Raw genomic sequence first — 15,180 nt, forward strand, 5'->3', positions numbered from 1 at the left:
GATCCGAGGATACAGCCCCTGATCTCAACCTTTGATCTGAGCTGAACCTGGGGCGGGGGAAGAGTTCAGCATTTGGCTTTAAAAGCTGAGAAGGTCGCTGCCAGGGGAACCCACAGCTGGAACCCTACAGGGAGGGGAGCCTGAGGGGTACCTGTATCTGCCAAGGGGAGAGCCATCGAGAAGGAAGCTTGGCCTCAGGGAGCCCCTGGACCACCAGGTGAAGTTGTGTTAGTCTTGGGTTTGATTTGTCATGGTGCTCTCATTTCATGAGGAAAATAATTTTACAGTCCAAGAATAATCTGAAGCTGGTTTGGCTTACAGAAACGGAGGACTGAGATTGTGTGTCTGGTTCTAAAAGGGATAAATTCAATTAATCAAGGAGCCAATCTGTTAATGTCACCTGGATTAAGACCTTAGCAGCCTTGGGATTGTGCAAGAGATGTGGAACTTCTTTTACTGGAAGTTTTTTATTGTATTCTCAGCCATTTTTCTAAATAGAAGGGAGGAATAGCAGATAAAGAAGATTCAGCTGTAATAGTACTAAAGCAGGAAGCCTGTGGGTAATGGTAGATGGAGAAATGGGAAGTCCAGACATATAGAACCACAAATAATAATAATGAAACAAGGACCCTTACAGTGAATTTGAGTTACATTGTGGTTATGTAGTGGTAATTCTCAGAGTTTTCCTTTGCTACACTAAAAGGTAGAAAAAGGTGGGGGGGGCCAGTACTCTCTGGGTAAAGATAAAACCCTTTGAGGTGAGAAGGGATGATCTGCAAGAGGTGACAAATCAAATTCCATGCACAGACTGGAGAACAGCAAAAAATATGCAATATCCCTTCGTTTAAATGTGACCTGGACAACTGCAGGTCTGTAATTCTGCTTCAGTAGCGTGGGAAGACTTGAACGATATTGAGGGAAAAGCCACGGGTGGTCTTGGAGGTAAATAAGCATTGGTGTATGAAAGAAGGGCTTCCTAGATGGCATCGACAGTTTAGAGAAGAGTTACTGAGAAAGGAGAATGGAAGTGTAAAAGATTTCCTTTAAATGGATATTGTAGAAGGAGCTGCTGTGTTGCTAAATGGAAATACAGAGCAAGCCTGTAGCAGATGGGGGGTGGTGTAGGGAAACATTAAGGTGACAGAAATGTACCTAAAAGGAATGGTGGTGGTGCAGTGGAATGGGAAATGCCAAATGAGGGTGAAGTCCTGCACCGTCCTTAGTGCTGACATCCCCAGAAACCAAGGGGCTGCCACAGGAGAAATGAGGGGAGGATATTTATGTGGACTCTTAATTCCAAGGCTTTTAAGCCTCTGGAAGCTTTGTTTTACCATCAAAAAAGTCAACTGCTGTGTTTTTTATATATGATTTTTTTAGCATACGCCACATCTCCATTTACCTTCAGCTCCTCTCTGGTTTTCTGAATTGTGTAAAAGTTAGGCTTGATGTCAAAACGCTGGACAACGGAGCTTATACCACCGTCTGACTTCACACAAATGTCTTCTCAATAAATCTGGAAATGAAATGAAAATGAATATATTCACAGCAAATAGACTCTTAAAGGTGGTGTGCAATTAGTCACGGTTTTACAAGGAGAACGAATTGGCCGTAATAGAAAATCACCTTTCTTGTTAATCCCTGAAAATGCACTTGAAGTTCAGGCTCAACCTTTTCTAAAGGTGTCCCCCTGCCAAAAAAAGAAAAAAAAACGATTTGGATTTGAGGGGCCTGAGAATTTTTGCACAGCCTGAACTTTGGTAAGTTATGAATATCAGTTATGATATTAAATAAGGAACACGTCCTCCCTATGCTCACACTTTAATTTGATTTTGCCTAATGTCAAAGCCTCCAGGATATGTCAGTGTTTCTTTGGAAGCTTGGTGTGCTCAACAATATTTGAATGGCTTAAATTGGGTAGTGTAAATGTAAGCGAAAGAAACAGGGCAACGAGATGTGTATTTGGTAAGTAATAAAGCCTCTTAAATTTCTTGTCAGTGGATGGTCATTCCAACATCACCACTATTACTCTTTAAGACTAATCTCTTTCTAAAATTCTACCCTGCAGTAATGACATTAAAATGTCTTTGAGAAGACTGCACGGTATTTTTGTTCCTTTGGAAAAACATCGATAATAGGAAAAAATAGATTCTGCATCAGAGTAAGTCCTTCTATGTATCCTGTACCTCTGTAATGGGAAAAATAATGTTCCACCAATTTCTATCCGATTGCTTGATTACCTGACAGCAGAACGGGAGAAACTTTGCAAGTGTTGTCTTTGCTACTGAAATTTTGGCATGGTGTCATAGCATAATGGGTCGGTGTTATTTATTCATCTGTTGTTAATTTTTAAGGCTTCCTAGTTGATCTTAACTTGATAGACCAATGAAATCTAAGCAAACCCAACAGCTCACAAACCAGGTAGAGTTCTTCGGGGCTGGATTTGGTAAATATTGGCGTTTGGAGCCAATGTGTCCTCCAGTTACATTTAAGTTTTGCTCACCTGCTTTGGACAGGCTTTAGGGGATTTATTTCATGCTAGAAGAGAGCTGAGCTGTTAGGTGTGCGTTGGCTGGTGGCCCTCAGAGCATTCACATGAAGAGTGCAGCAGCACTTGGACCTTTTAAAGAGTGCTTACAAGTGAGGATGCAGACAAGCAAGGAAATTTGAAGGGCAATTAGCTGAGGACTTCTTCCTCCACACCTTCCTTTCATCTTGCAGTGAGAGTTCCGGGTGACAGTCAGTGAGTCCACCCGTGGCTCCTGGTGGAGCCAAGCTTGTAGCCACATGCAACCCCCAATGCTGTTGGAGGGGGCCTGACCTCATGTCCTTCTGCCATTGGTGGCTGCAGTGCTGAGGGAGAAGAGTGAGAACAGGACTGACGTGTGCCCATCCTTCTCCATCAAAACCTCTTACTGCACCAGCAGTGATGCTTTTGCTACTCTGACCTCATACAAATGCTCCTAAATCAGCAGGAGGTGCTGAGTAAACCGTGCATCAGAGGTGATGGGCTCACAGACAGATGCAAATTACACTGTGCTTCCCCTGAATACTCCTTTCTTTCTTTTTTTTTTTTTTGCAAGATCCATGTCTCCCCTGTGAGCAACCTGAGGTTCAGGTTGTGTCCAGCTGATCCCTTTGCTTTCTGCTTCCCATTAGCTCTGCTGATGCTTGTTCCTGTTGGCTTCTCTTGCTTCTGAGTTTGCAGTAGAGAATGGCAATAACCCACCTTTTATCCACAAGGTCCTCAGCTGTGAGACACGCTCCTCTCCCCTCCAGCTTCACGTCTTGACCTTAGGAGGAGACTTGTGGATTAACTCCTGAGAGGCACAGAGGTTTATTTCATGGGTGTTTTTTTTTCTTTACCCTTATTTTATTCTAATGGTCGGGAAACATGGGAAGAATGCAAATGGGTGAATGCCTCCTTTGATTTGCCTTGTTCCTGAGCATAATCTGCTAACCTGGCAGGCACCAGGCAGGAGCAGAACTGCTGCCCCAAGCTGGCTGCTTTAAGGTGGTTGGTTGCAGTCTGTGTGTTGGGCTGATTGCTTCCCCAGAGCCAGAAAGCCCCCATCGTGATACGGGACGGGGAGCTGGAGGCACTGTGGGCTGATCGCCTGCTGCTCACGTAATGGGACTTATTCTTTTAAGCAGGGATAACCTGAAATCATGAGGCTTTCCACCCACATCTGAAGAATGCACAATGGAGCGTTCACCCTAAAAACAGCACAAGGGTGGCATCTCCCCCCTCCCCAAGAGGGACAGGCTGAGCAACTGCAAGAAGAAAACCCACAGCAGCCAGCAGTGAGGTGAGAGCTGGGCTGCAGTGCTGTGTGGGGTCTGTCCTCACCCTGGGAGCTGGGGGAGGCTTCTGAGGAAGTGTTTAAAGCGCAGATGGAAGGGCTGGCTGGGGCTGTAAGAGAGGGAAGGGTGGTTTTGATTGTGATACATTTGTGCCATAAAGCTTTGAATAGATAGGAAAAGGCTTCACAAGTGGGTCTAAATGATTTCACAGTTGTGGCACGATATGCACGTTCTGTAAGACACACATTTGCTTTGCCCTGCAGGACGCTGGGACTCAGCTTGTGCTCCAAGCTCTGCGGTGACCATGTCGCCTCCGCTCACCTCGGACCTGGGCTATGTGCCCCCTGATGGTGGCTGGGGCTGGGCAGTGGTGTTCGGAGCCTCCATCTCAGTGGGGTTCTCGTACACCTTCCCCAAAGCTTTCACCATCTACTTTAAAGAGCTCCAGGCTGTTTTCAGCATCTCCTACAGCCAGCTTGCCTGGATCACATCCATCATGTGCGCTACCACCTATGGGGGAGGTAAGTGAAGCAAGAGCTCAACCTTTCCTCATATGGGATGGGAGAATGTATTCCTTTGAGAAAGTCCTTGGAAAGTTCTGACATAAAACATAGCTTTTTCTGATGCTGCGCATTGGCAAAAGAGAGAAAAACACCTCTGCGAAGTAATTGACAACATGTATGATGTCATCAGCTCTTGTTATTTCATCAGAAATCTCGCTATATTTGGCCACAGGGAAATTGTTTGGACAGTTACTACATTATATTTGGTATGATAGTTTTTGTCCTGTTCCTATTCTTTGCTGTCTTTTTAAAACACAAAAAAAGTTCCTGGCACCTGTGATTGTAGAGAAGATGCTGGGAAGTGAAACCTGAAGCTCTGTTGATGCATGACATACATACATGTAAATCTGTTGCTGGCATGACATACATACATGTATATCTTATGTGTCCAACCTGCTAACTTTATGGTTTTGATGCCCTCTTTTTCTTATGTTTTAATTAAAAATATATACACGGAAAGAAGATTTCTTACTTACATACACTAGCTATATTGTGTATTTTGTATGCAGCTCCAGACAACTCCTCTTCACTCAATGAGGCCCAGGTTGGATACCCTTGGTGTAAATCTTGAGTTAGTATATGGAAAGGTATTTAAGTATTCCCTAATTCTGGTGCTACAATCTTGCTGTCAATCATTAAGGGATTAAATTTTAGATTGCTCTCCAGAGGAGCCTTCTGAATGGACAAATGCATCCCCCAGTCACTTCAGTTCAATTGTTGGCTGAGTATGTGTCCCTGGGCTACAAACATCTCAGTTGCATCGATGTCATTGAGCGGCTGTGCTCAGAGGGATGCTTGCCTCATACTGATGCCAAGTATCAATCTGCTGCTTTTATCTGAGCCGCTGGCATGGCCCTTGCTGTTAATGGTTAGCAGAGGGGCCACCTTGTGTAGGTTGCTGATGGCCCAAGAGGTGCAGCCTCTGCTTGGCTCTCGGTGCTTTTTAGCTTGGGTTGCAGGGGTGAAGTGTGGAAAGATTAGCACCTAGGCTGTGCTAACTCATGGCTACCAAAGTCTGTTTTCTACTCTAAAGAGTAAAGAGTAAATAAAGAGTAAAAATTCACTGTAAAGGAGTATGAAGGACTATTACATACAACTTGTGGCTGGAGGGATCATCTTGGTGCCCATTCTTGATGGCAGAGTTGTTTGGGTTGAGTGCTGCAAGAGTGGGGCAAGCAACTTGTCCATGGGCTGCATGATGCATATCATGTACTTTAGGAAAGCACAGTCATAGAAAAGGGAATCATATGTAATAATAACAGATTTAAGAGCTTCATCCTGGAAAGCAAGTATCTGAACAAGTAACTGATTACTCAGTTTTATGCTCATGTGTGAAAGGAAGATCAAATATAGGGCAATTCTGCAGTACCCAGTGAGGCTGTGTTTGAGGGAGGAGGAAAGCAGCAGCAAGCCTTGCCAGTGGGGTCATGGGTGTGCAGGGGATGCACAGGGAATCTAACCAATATTGGATACTGCTTTGGTTGATATTTTGACTGCACTGAACTCCACAGTCACAGTGCCCTATACACACAACCCCAGTGATGAGTATGCCTTGGAAGCTGCTTTACATGAGGTCATGTTGGTGACACACAGGGGTTATTGGGAAGGTCACTCTGCAAGCCCAGGATTACAGCAAGCTTCAGCAAACACTGCACTGGACCCAGCGTCTCCTCTCTTTGATCTCATAGGGTGAAATGGATGTACAGTGTCAAAAGTTCAACAAAGCTCCTACAGAACAATCCATGTAAGACCTTGAAAGTTAATACTAAAGCATCATGCTTGATCTGCTGGACAACGGTCAGCCAGAAGAGCAAAGAAACATGGAAAATGCAGGCACAGGAGCCTGGCTGCTTTCACCCACAGTAACACTGTGTTGCATCACCCTGTGTTAAGGGCACAGGGGCTGATCTGCAGGGATGTAGCATCCAGCTGTCCATACTGCCTGTTGCACAAATGACCTTTTCCCTTGGTTGGTTCTGTCTCTTGCTTCCATATTGCAGTATGGAAGGTAGCAGGAACAGCCTTGTCTTCGGGTCAAGGAAAAGGTGCCTGTTCCTATGGAGATTATATGGGTTGCTTCTCCCAGGGCACTGCAGGGAAGTTTCTGAGGACAATTACAACCACTGAGCAGGTGAGGCAAACTGGAGTAAGATGGGACATAGATCTAATTTTATTTCCCCAACACTGAAGGGCCTTTCTTCACTGTATGCTTACCTTGAGCAAGGAGGTATGCACTTGTCAGCCTGGACTTGGGGAGCACTGCACCCCATGTCCTTCAGTGGAGTCCCCATTGCTGTCAGTGCAAATGAGTGACATACTCCGTGCTGACTGATGAGTGACAGCACCTCCAGCACAGCCTTCCATCCCTGCTGTTTTCTTGCCTGTTTGTGTGCATGATTTGAAATGCCACTCAGCTCCACGTTTGGTGACATTTAGGAAAAGCATGGTGTTTGTGCTATTTCTTTTATCATTCAAGGCTTGGCATGGCTGGACAAGGGTAGACATGGCACTGAGGGATGTGGTTAGTGGGCATAGTGGGGATGGATTTATGGTTGGACGAGGTGATCCTAGAGATCTTTCCCAACCTTAATGATTCTGTGATTCAATGACATCTGCCATTGATGTTCATAGCTGAACTCTACATCTTTGAGTACTCCAACTATGTTGTTTTTCTCTTACAACAGAAATTTTCCAGATATATCAGAGCAAAGCCCTACTGGGATTTAGATGTAAATGAGACGAGGATGCAATAGCAAAGGAATAATTTGCTTTAATTCCCCAGCGAAAACATTCCAGTTATTAGATTTAAATTAATTGTGGCCATCTTCTTACCAACACAAATGTTTCTGTTTGGGCTACTGATGAGAACCCTGCAATAGGGGAGAAGCAGAAGAATTGATGTCACTGTTGGGTTTATGTTGTGGTTTCTGGGAATCCAGTGCTTTAGTAGGGATTACTTGCATATCTGGTGGGTTTTCCCAAATAATGATCTATGTTAGGATGGATCGATCCCTTACAAAGCAAAATATTATTATGAAAATAAATGCATTTGCATGGTTTTGGAGGACTGGGGAATCTCTTTCGTAAGACACTGTGCTGAGGAAGGTACCAGTGTTGTGTCTGTGTCACCAAGGAGAGCCCTTTGGTTTTGCAATGAGTGCTGCTCATAATCTCTGTCACAAATGGAGATGCAGTTTTCACCTCTGCCATTGATTGGTCTTCACTGCCACTGCGTTTTGTTAGTAAATAGAAAGTGACAGCAGTACAGTTCTGAGAAACACAACCATGTTGTGGGTAATGGGAACAATGGACACTGAAAGAAGTGCCCACAGCAGAGAGAGGGACAGGTTGGTTTTTCTGTCTTTTCTTGAAGTGGAAGCAGTTTCTAAAGCCTTTAAATGACTTCAGAAGGTTCAATGAGAGAAAAACACTGCTGAGTTACAGAGCTGTAGCTCCCATCTCTGACTGCAATAGAACACCCTGTGCAAAAGGCTCCAGGTAAAATCCTTTCCAAATACCAAACTGGCCCACAAAGAATAGAACAGTAGAATGGTTTGGGTTGGAAAGGACCTTTAAGATCATCTGGTTCCATCACCCCTGCTACAGGCAGGGACACCTCCCATCAGCTGAGGTTGCTCAAAGCCCCGTCCAGCCTGCATAAATGAAAAGAAATGCTTTCCATTCTCAGAAGAGCCCACAGTTGTTTTTTTTTTACTACTACTTTTTTTGGATAAGGAAAATGCTCATGTGGCCAACACTGGTCACTCTACAGGCTTCAATAAGCAAAGGACACTTGATTTAAAAAATAAATACTTAAAATAGCAGCGAGGACTGCAAGGAGTGGAAAATGGGTGGAAGGGGAAAGAAATGGGGTGGAGGGGGAGCAGGTTCAGCCCTGAGCTTGTTCCCAGCCCCTTTCCCCTTTGCCCTTTTTCTCTCCCCTGCTCTGGAGCTGAGCGCTGGGAATACAGTGGCTATCATATATTTACATAGAGAATTGCAATAGGGAAATGAGTCAGTCGAAAAGGTATTTTGCAATTTTAATCAATTTTGTTGCCACCTGCCACCAAATTAACAAGCCTGCCCTGCAGGGAGTGGCTGCTTCCCTTGGGTGCAGGAGCAGAGTCTGGCCCTATGGCTGTGCTCCTGCTCCACATCTCCCTGCATTGCAAGGAACCCCTTTTCTGCCCTCTCCAGCCAGCTTGGTGTTGGAAGAACACACACCACTCCCCCTCTCCTTTCACTCAGATGGGTACATTCTGCTTGTGACCATCATCTCATCAGAGCAACACCAGTGCAAAGAGGGATGGTTTTCAGGGATCTTTCGAAATCATTTGTTCCCTTTCCAGTATCTCCTGTAGCTATGGATTTCCTGCTCCAGTTCTGTTTTTACATCCAGTTTCTGTGTACGTTTACCCAGAAAGTACCATGCCAGTTTTTGCTGCAAAGGAAATTCATTAAATTGCACCAAATTGAGCATTTCTGCAAAAGGAACCTCTTTCATCTCCTAGCCCAGGCCATGGCTGGAGCCATGCATGCTCAGAGAAAACCATCCCATCCCCATGTCCCTCTGTTCAGCTGCAGACAGGGATTTTCATACTGTGGACATTTCACTGTCCATTGCGAGGGCAGATTTCATGTTTGCAGGGCTGCACCATAGAAGCAGGCTGTGTGGATGCCTGCAGCTCATAAAGTGGTGCTGGGCTGCACCATGACAAAATTCCCCAGGTCACTGTGCTGTGGCCCTTCACTTGCAAGTCAAGGTCTCCTACTCTGCTTGAGTTTACTCAGTCTTACAGGAAGAAAGAAATGGCTGTAATATGTGTAAAGCATATTACAGATGTGTTGTAAGGGGATTTTTAAAGCTTAACAGCACCAGGAAAATGACAGTGAGACAGCAATTCCTTCCCCCTCTCCATTATTTCTTAATTGCCTATGTAAAAAAGTGGGGTTTATGGTGGCACAGGCTGTGTGGGGAATGCTGGAGGGAGGCTGGGATAGGGAGGGGGCAATCTCCTTCCCATTTCATTAGTGGCTGGCATGTTTGCAGCTGAGCCAGAAGTCAGCCATTTGTGGTGATAAAATGAGAAGGAATGCCATGTGGGTCCATCTCCCTGTGTCCCTGGGGAAGCCCAAAGGGCAAATCTGCTCAAATCATGCCCCAGTCTTCATGTTTGCACACGAATGGAGGTGGCCATATCAGGTTGCCCAGAGAGGTGGTGGATTCCCTGTCTGTGGAGACATGCGAGGCCAGGCTGGATGGGCTCTGAGCACCTGATGGAGCTGCAGGTGTCCCTCTTCACTGCAGGGAAATTGGACCAGATGGCCTCTAATGACCCCTTCCAACTCAGACAATTCTACAGTTCTATGAAATCCATATGAATTTGCACAAAACGGGCTGAGAAATGTCCTCTGGGACCCGTCAGGCTGTTACTTGAGCCAGGAGGAGGCAAGGCTGAGCAAGGCGTGAGCCTGGCAGCAATACTGCAACTTTCTAGCAAGAGCAAACAGCACTGATGTTCCTTCCAAACATCGGGTGTTCATCTGCCAACCACAGTGGTGTCGTAGCAGTACAGGAGAACAGTGCACAGCTTTGTAAGGAGAAGGGAAGAGAGCTGGTAGAAACACAGAAAAGCAGCGATTTCTGTTTAAATTATTGTGGATGGTTTGATTAACCCCCACAATAGGGTGGTTGGGTGCTGGCGCTCGGTGTTGTAGGAGTGGGGAACAAAAGATAAGGAGGGAAAAAAAAAAAAAAAAAAGGAAAAACAACAATATGTGTAAAGGAGGCTTGGTCTGCTGGCTCAGCATGGGGTGCGGTTCAGGAGGCTGTCCCATCCCATCCAGCACCGCCCAGAGCTCAGAGCTGCTCCTGCAGGTGGGTACTGCGTTGGGGCTGCAGGGTCTCAAGCGGGGTTGGGGATGCCCTGGGGGGCTCCCAGTAGGGACTGCTCCGGGCTGGAGACGTTATTTTGAATCTTAGCCTTATCCACTGGGATTTCCAGTGCTGGTCCACTCTTTCCCCAAGACCCCATTGAGACGTATTATTTAAACTTAGCTGATATTTGCAATAGTTGCAGCACCAAAAAATCAATAGCTGGAAGCTGCGCTGGGGCCGTGCTGTGACTGCAGCCTGGGGAGCACCACCAGCACTGACCCTGCCCATCTGCACTTTTATTTTTCAGGGCTTCCCAAGGAGCACCGGGTGCCCGCTCGCGTCCTGTGGCCATGCCGCCCCACAGCGATGCGGGGCCAGTCGCCGGCCCCCCGGATGGTGGCTGGGGCTGGGTGGTGGTCTTCGGGGCTTTCATTTCTATCGGCTTTGCATACGCCTTCCCCAAAGGCATAGCCATCTTCTACAAAGAAATCCAGGATTTCTTTGACACGTCCTATAGCGAGATCGCATGGGTCTCTTCCATCATGCTGGCCACGACGTACGGTGCAGGTGAGTACGCCTGCCTCAGCTGCTGGGTTTGCTTAAGGCAGATATCAGTCAGATATCTCCGCTCTAGGGCAGCACGCAGGGAAAGCACCAGCACTTATCTGTGCTGCTTTATCAGCAGATTTATTTTCTAATTGCATTTTCCAATACCGTTTAGGGAAACGTGTCCACACTCAGAGCGTGGTTGAATGAAGGGGTGTTTCTTTGGGATGGGGTTCTTCTCTTGCCTCTGACACTCAAACGGAGTGTGGCCAGGACAGGGTATATAGCTGGAGGTGGTAGTGGTGCTTTGCTGTCCAAAAGTCAGATAACTTATGGCAGTGTGAAACGGTGGGGGCTCAGCCAAGGTTGAGCACAGAGGAGAGCAGCTGCTTGTTTCTTGTGGCGGGTTATAATCACAGCAATGAAATCACTAGGGTCAATCATTGTTAGCAGTTGCAAAGCAGTACAGGAGTTTGCTTTTTCTCTTTTTTGTTTTAATTTAAATCATTGTGATAGCACTTTCCTGACTCAGTGAGAGCCTTGGTCTGCTTTTCATAAAGTCTGTAATTGGAGATAGACAGAAAGTATGCTCTGTGATTGCAGGAAACATCATCAGAATTTATCTTGGCTATTAAATCAATTCTGGAAATATTCCTTGTTACCAAAATTGTGTATTTTTTCTTCCCTATAATGCACTGTGGCGCTGTTGTTAATGAAAGTAATGATGCTTGATAGTGAAGTGGAAGCAATGCTCGATTCAGAATTTATTGTGATCCTCCCTGTTACAACCCAGAGCAAAGTCTTGGTGCCTCTGCTCTGCTTGAAATGTAGCAGACAAAGAGAGCAGCTTGCCCAGTCCTCTGTGCTGTGCCACCAGCCTGGGGCAGTGCACCTGAGGAGTGCCCAATGCCCTGCAGGTAGCAGCTGTTGTTTGCAGACATCCTCAGGAAGCAGTCCCTCACTTCCTTGCCACGCTCTTTGATGCAGGGACTTGTTTTTGGGGGACACTCCTTGCTGTACACAGAGCGTATGTTTGCATTTTGTAATCAGAGTGAGGCTGCAGAAAACAATTCCGTTGCTCACAAACAGGCAGTAAAATGGATCAGAGTGCAGCAAAGCAGGCAGCCCCGTGCTCTTCTCTATCAAATAGTATTATTGTGCTCTCTGTATCTGCTGTAGTTTCCATAGGAATAAACAGGGGGCATTACTTTCAGAGCAACCTATGTACGAAATAGCAGCAAGGTTCTTGTAGTAGCACTGGGCTTCTCTAAGGCTTTATGGAGGTGAGAACTGTGGGCAGAAGTGATGCCTTACATTACCACCAGCTGTTAGTGTTTATGGAGCACAGCGCAGTCCTCATCTTTGTCTTGCTATGCCTGCTGTGGTACTCCCCAAATCTCCAGGGTGCTGTTCGTACATCTCCAAGTTTCTATAGATCTTAGGGAATCGCCTGCCTGTTTTACAAAGGTAGGCATAGAGAGCCACTTCTTGCAAACACAACAAAAAACACGGTGTTTCTGAAGCAAAAACCTTATCCCAAAGCCAGGCAGCATTCATTGCTCTCGTTATCTATTATTTATTGTTTTGAAATTGAATGAAACGTCTGAAGGTTTAATTCTGGAGATGCCCCACAACTGAGTCTTTTCTCCAAAGAAACTTTCTCCCAGAGCTTGTAAGTGCTTAATAGAGCATCAGCTGCAGCAGCAAGCAAGAGATTGGGAAGTTGAAAGTCAACCGCTGACCTTGAGCATTTAATCCAAAATTTTATAGCTGTATTTTATTACATTGCTGGCATGATAAATTGCAGTGACAGGTTTAGAAAGGACCTTACAACATGCAGTGGCATCAAGCTATATTAATAATGAGTTTGATTCTACAGTTCTTAACTTAATCAAAGCTGCATATGTTCTTCTGGTCTGGTCCAAACCTCGTCAAAACCTTCTCTGCTACCAGAAGACCTCACCCAAGTCTCTGCGCTCAACTCAGTTGCCTGCAAATAGCCACAGCTCCAGGGCAGGAGGGGCCCCAACCAGTGGAGTTGGATGGTATTCTGTGTGTCCTGCTGAAATATTGATGGTAGGGGTGTGACAGTTGGACTAGATGATATTAGAAGTCTTTTCCAACTTTCATGATTCCATGGTTCTGTGATTCTAAAGGGCAAAGGGCTTATCCTTCTGCATTATGTTTGAGGGGCTGCAATATGGTCTTTCCATCACTTTTTGTAACTGGACATGCATTGTTCTGCCTGTCTGTTTTGCATAGGCTGAAGTGAGAGGAACCCCCCATGGCACACCACGGTGTTACCAGCAGTGGCTGTGCAGACATGGGGGACCATGCCCAGGTGCTCCTGCCATGAGCACAGCTCCACTGTATAGTGCTGGATCATAGAATCATGCCATCCTTCTGCTCACTGTGGCCATCTCTTGGAGTCCTATCAGGGATGAAGGAGCTCGTTGAAGCACAGCATCTTCCCACACCGAGGCAATACCTGGGGTAGCAGTACCATTATCAGCATGGATTTTGTTAAGGAAACCAGGTGAAAGATGATTTGATTTCTGTAATGGATGATGCTATGGATTCATATACTTCTCCTGACTCTCAGAAAGCACTCAAACCCAGCAAGGTCACCATGTATGCACTTATATTTTTTATTTTTTTAAATAGCCCTGTTCTGGTTAAGAGCAATAATAGCACTACAGGTTTGGGTGAAATATTTCTGTGTTCGTGGACTTCGTCACAAAGCTTTATCATTTTGTCCTTCATTGGAGCTAGCAAGGTCACTGGGCAGGAGTAATAGAGATGTGATAGACTTAATAAAAACAGAGATTAATATGAACTAGAAGAAAGCAAAGGATTTTGGTTGGGGAATTGTTAATGTTTTGCAGGCAGTTGTTAAGCCCAGGAGTAAGTTATAATTCACTCCAAAATGTGAAGTTAATGTATGTGAAGGCTTCTTCTCTTGGTCAGTACAGGGTGTGTTTGTGTGCTGCTGTAGGAAGGGGTGCAAGAAAGTTGACGCCAACTTGTCAAGAGGTGATGGCCTTAAGTTGCACCAAGAAAGGTTCAAATTGGAAATTAGGTAGAATTTCTTCTCAAAAAGAGTGGTGATGCATTGGCACAGTTGCCCAGGGAAATAGTGGAGTCACTGCCCCTGCAGGTGTTCAAGAACCATGGAGATGTGGCAATGAGGGACGTGGTCAGTGGACGTGGTGGCGATGGGTGAATAGTTGGACTTGGCAATCTTAGTGTTTGTTTCCAACCTTAACGATTCTATGATTGCCCAGCATACATACTCTCTCAGTCCAATTATGTAGAGCATCCAAGAGGTGGACAAAGACTTTGGAGAGCATGCCCACGTAGAGCAGGGTGTAAAAAGGGCCAAGCAAGAGAAGCTAATCTGAAGGAATACATGCATAGGGAACTGATCTGGAGCTGGACTTCATGATGGAGGGGATAAAAACCTGTGGTTCTGCCAAAGTAAAAGCTTAGCTACAAAAATCCTGGGAAAGAAATTCAGAAAACACGGAGCGGTGACCTTCTGAAGGTGAGCAGCTGTGATGTGCTGGGGTCCAACCCAGCGGCCCAAGGAAGCATTGAGCAGAAGCGGCTGCATGTTTGGCACCTGCCATGCTGTCCCCTTGCAGGAACAGTTATTTAATTGCCTAAATACGAAGTGACACAAAGGACCTTGGCTCCAGCCCTGATTTTGGAGCTTTTGGCCTGTGGCTGCTCTGCAGCACATCAGTAGTTCGGGCTGGGAATTGAAATGCAAGGGCACTGATCAGATAAGATTGCTGGATAAGGATGAGGACGCTTTGTCTCTCTCAAGCTTGGATCTTATCTGCTTTGTTCTTTTTCTATCTTTTTTTTTCTTTTAACCCCAGGATGCTGCTGTGGAAAATGCATGTGTGTGTAGGGTCCTTGGCTTTCCAAGGATGTGTCTGGTGGGTGCACGTGCTCCTCAGCCCCTCATGTGTCCTGGCAGCCTGTTAATAACACAGGGCACTTCTTTCATTGCCTGGGTAATGAGGAGGCTGCTCTGCTACAAAGGCCTGGTACCCTGGTGGATAAATTACGAGGCCAACGGCAGTGTTGTTATCCCACCAAGGGAATGAGATTATTACTGAGGAAATTGCAGGCCTGCTGCTGCCGTTGTTTTACTACTGGTGTAATAATAGGCTTTGGTTTATTAGTATAAATGATTTCCCTCCCTTCCTCCCAGCTGGGTACACTCCCTCCTTCCGTCCCCAGTGACTCCACGCAGCCCCTGCCAGTCCTGTCCGGCTGAGCCTCTGCACATTATCTGTGTTTTCACAGCAGATTGGAAAACATAAACTATCATCTGGGCAGCTCTGACCAATGTCTGCACAGCCACAGCTCTTCAGAAAGCTG

The 15,180-nt window shown here is 45.9% G+C and overlaps 1 protein-coding gene across 15 annotated transcripts in view; it reads left to right on the plus strand.

Annotated features, from left to right (window-relative positions):
- LOC416086 (monocarboxylate transporter 2-like) overlaps positions 1–15,180 on the plus strand; it is a 31,835-nt gene that overhangs the window by 5,300 nt on the left and 11,355 nt on the right. For 2 of the 15 annotated variants that reach the window (XM_025154569.3, XM_040646409.2), the window contains exons 1-3: positions 104–217; positions 3,649–3,806; positions 4,065–4,322. In XM_025154569.3, the coding sequence (XP_025010337.2) occupies positions 4,106–4,322 (217 nt within the window). In that variant the 5' untranslated portion in view covers positions 104–217; positions 3,649–3,806; positions 4,065–4,105. Of the gene's footprint in view, positions 1–103; positions 3,333–3,648; positions 3,807–4,064; positions 4,323–6,342; positions 10,243–10,549; positions 10,810–15,180 lie in introns of those variants that run through there. The other 13 variants (XM_025154567.3, XM_046900238.1, XM_040646408.2 and 10 more) reach the window with 10 other exon arrangements.

This window comes from Gallus gallus, chromosome 12 (assembly GCF_016699485.2).
Source record: "Gallus gallus isolate bGalGal1 chromosome 12, bGalGal1.mat.broiler.GRCg7b, whole genome shotgun sequence".
NCBI classification, from domain to species: Eukaryota; Metazoa; Chordata; class Aves; order Galliformes; family Phasianidae; genus Gallus; species Gallus gallus.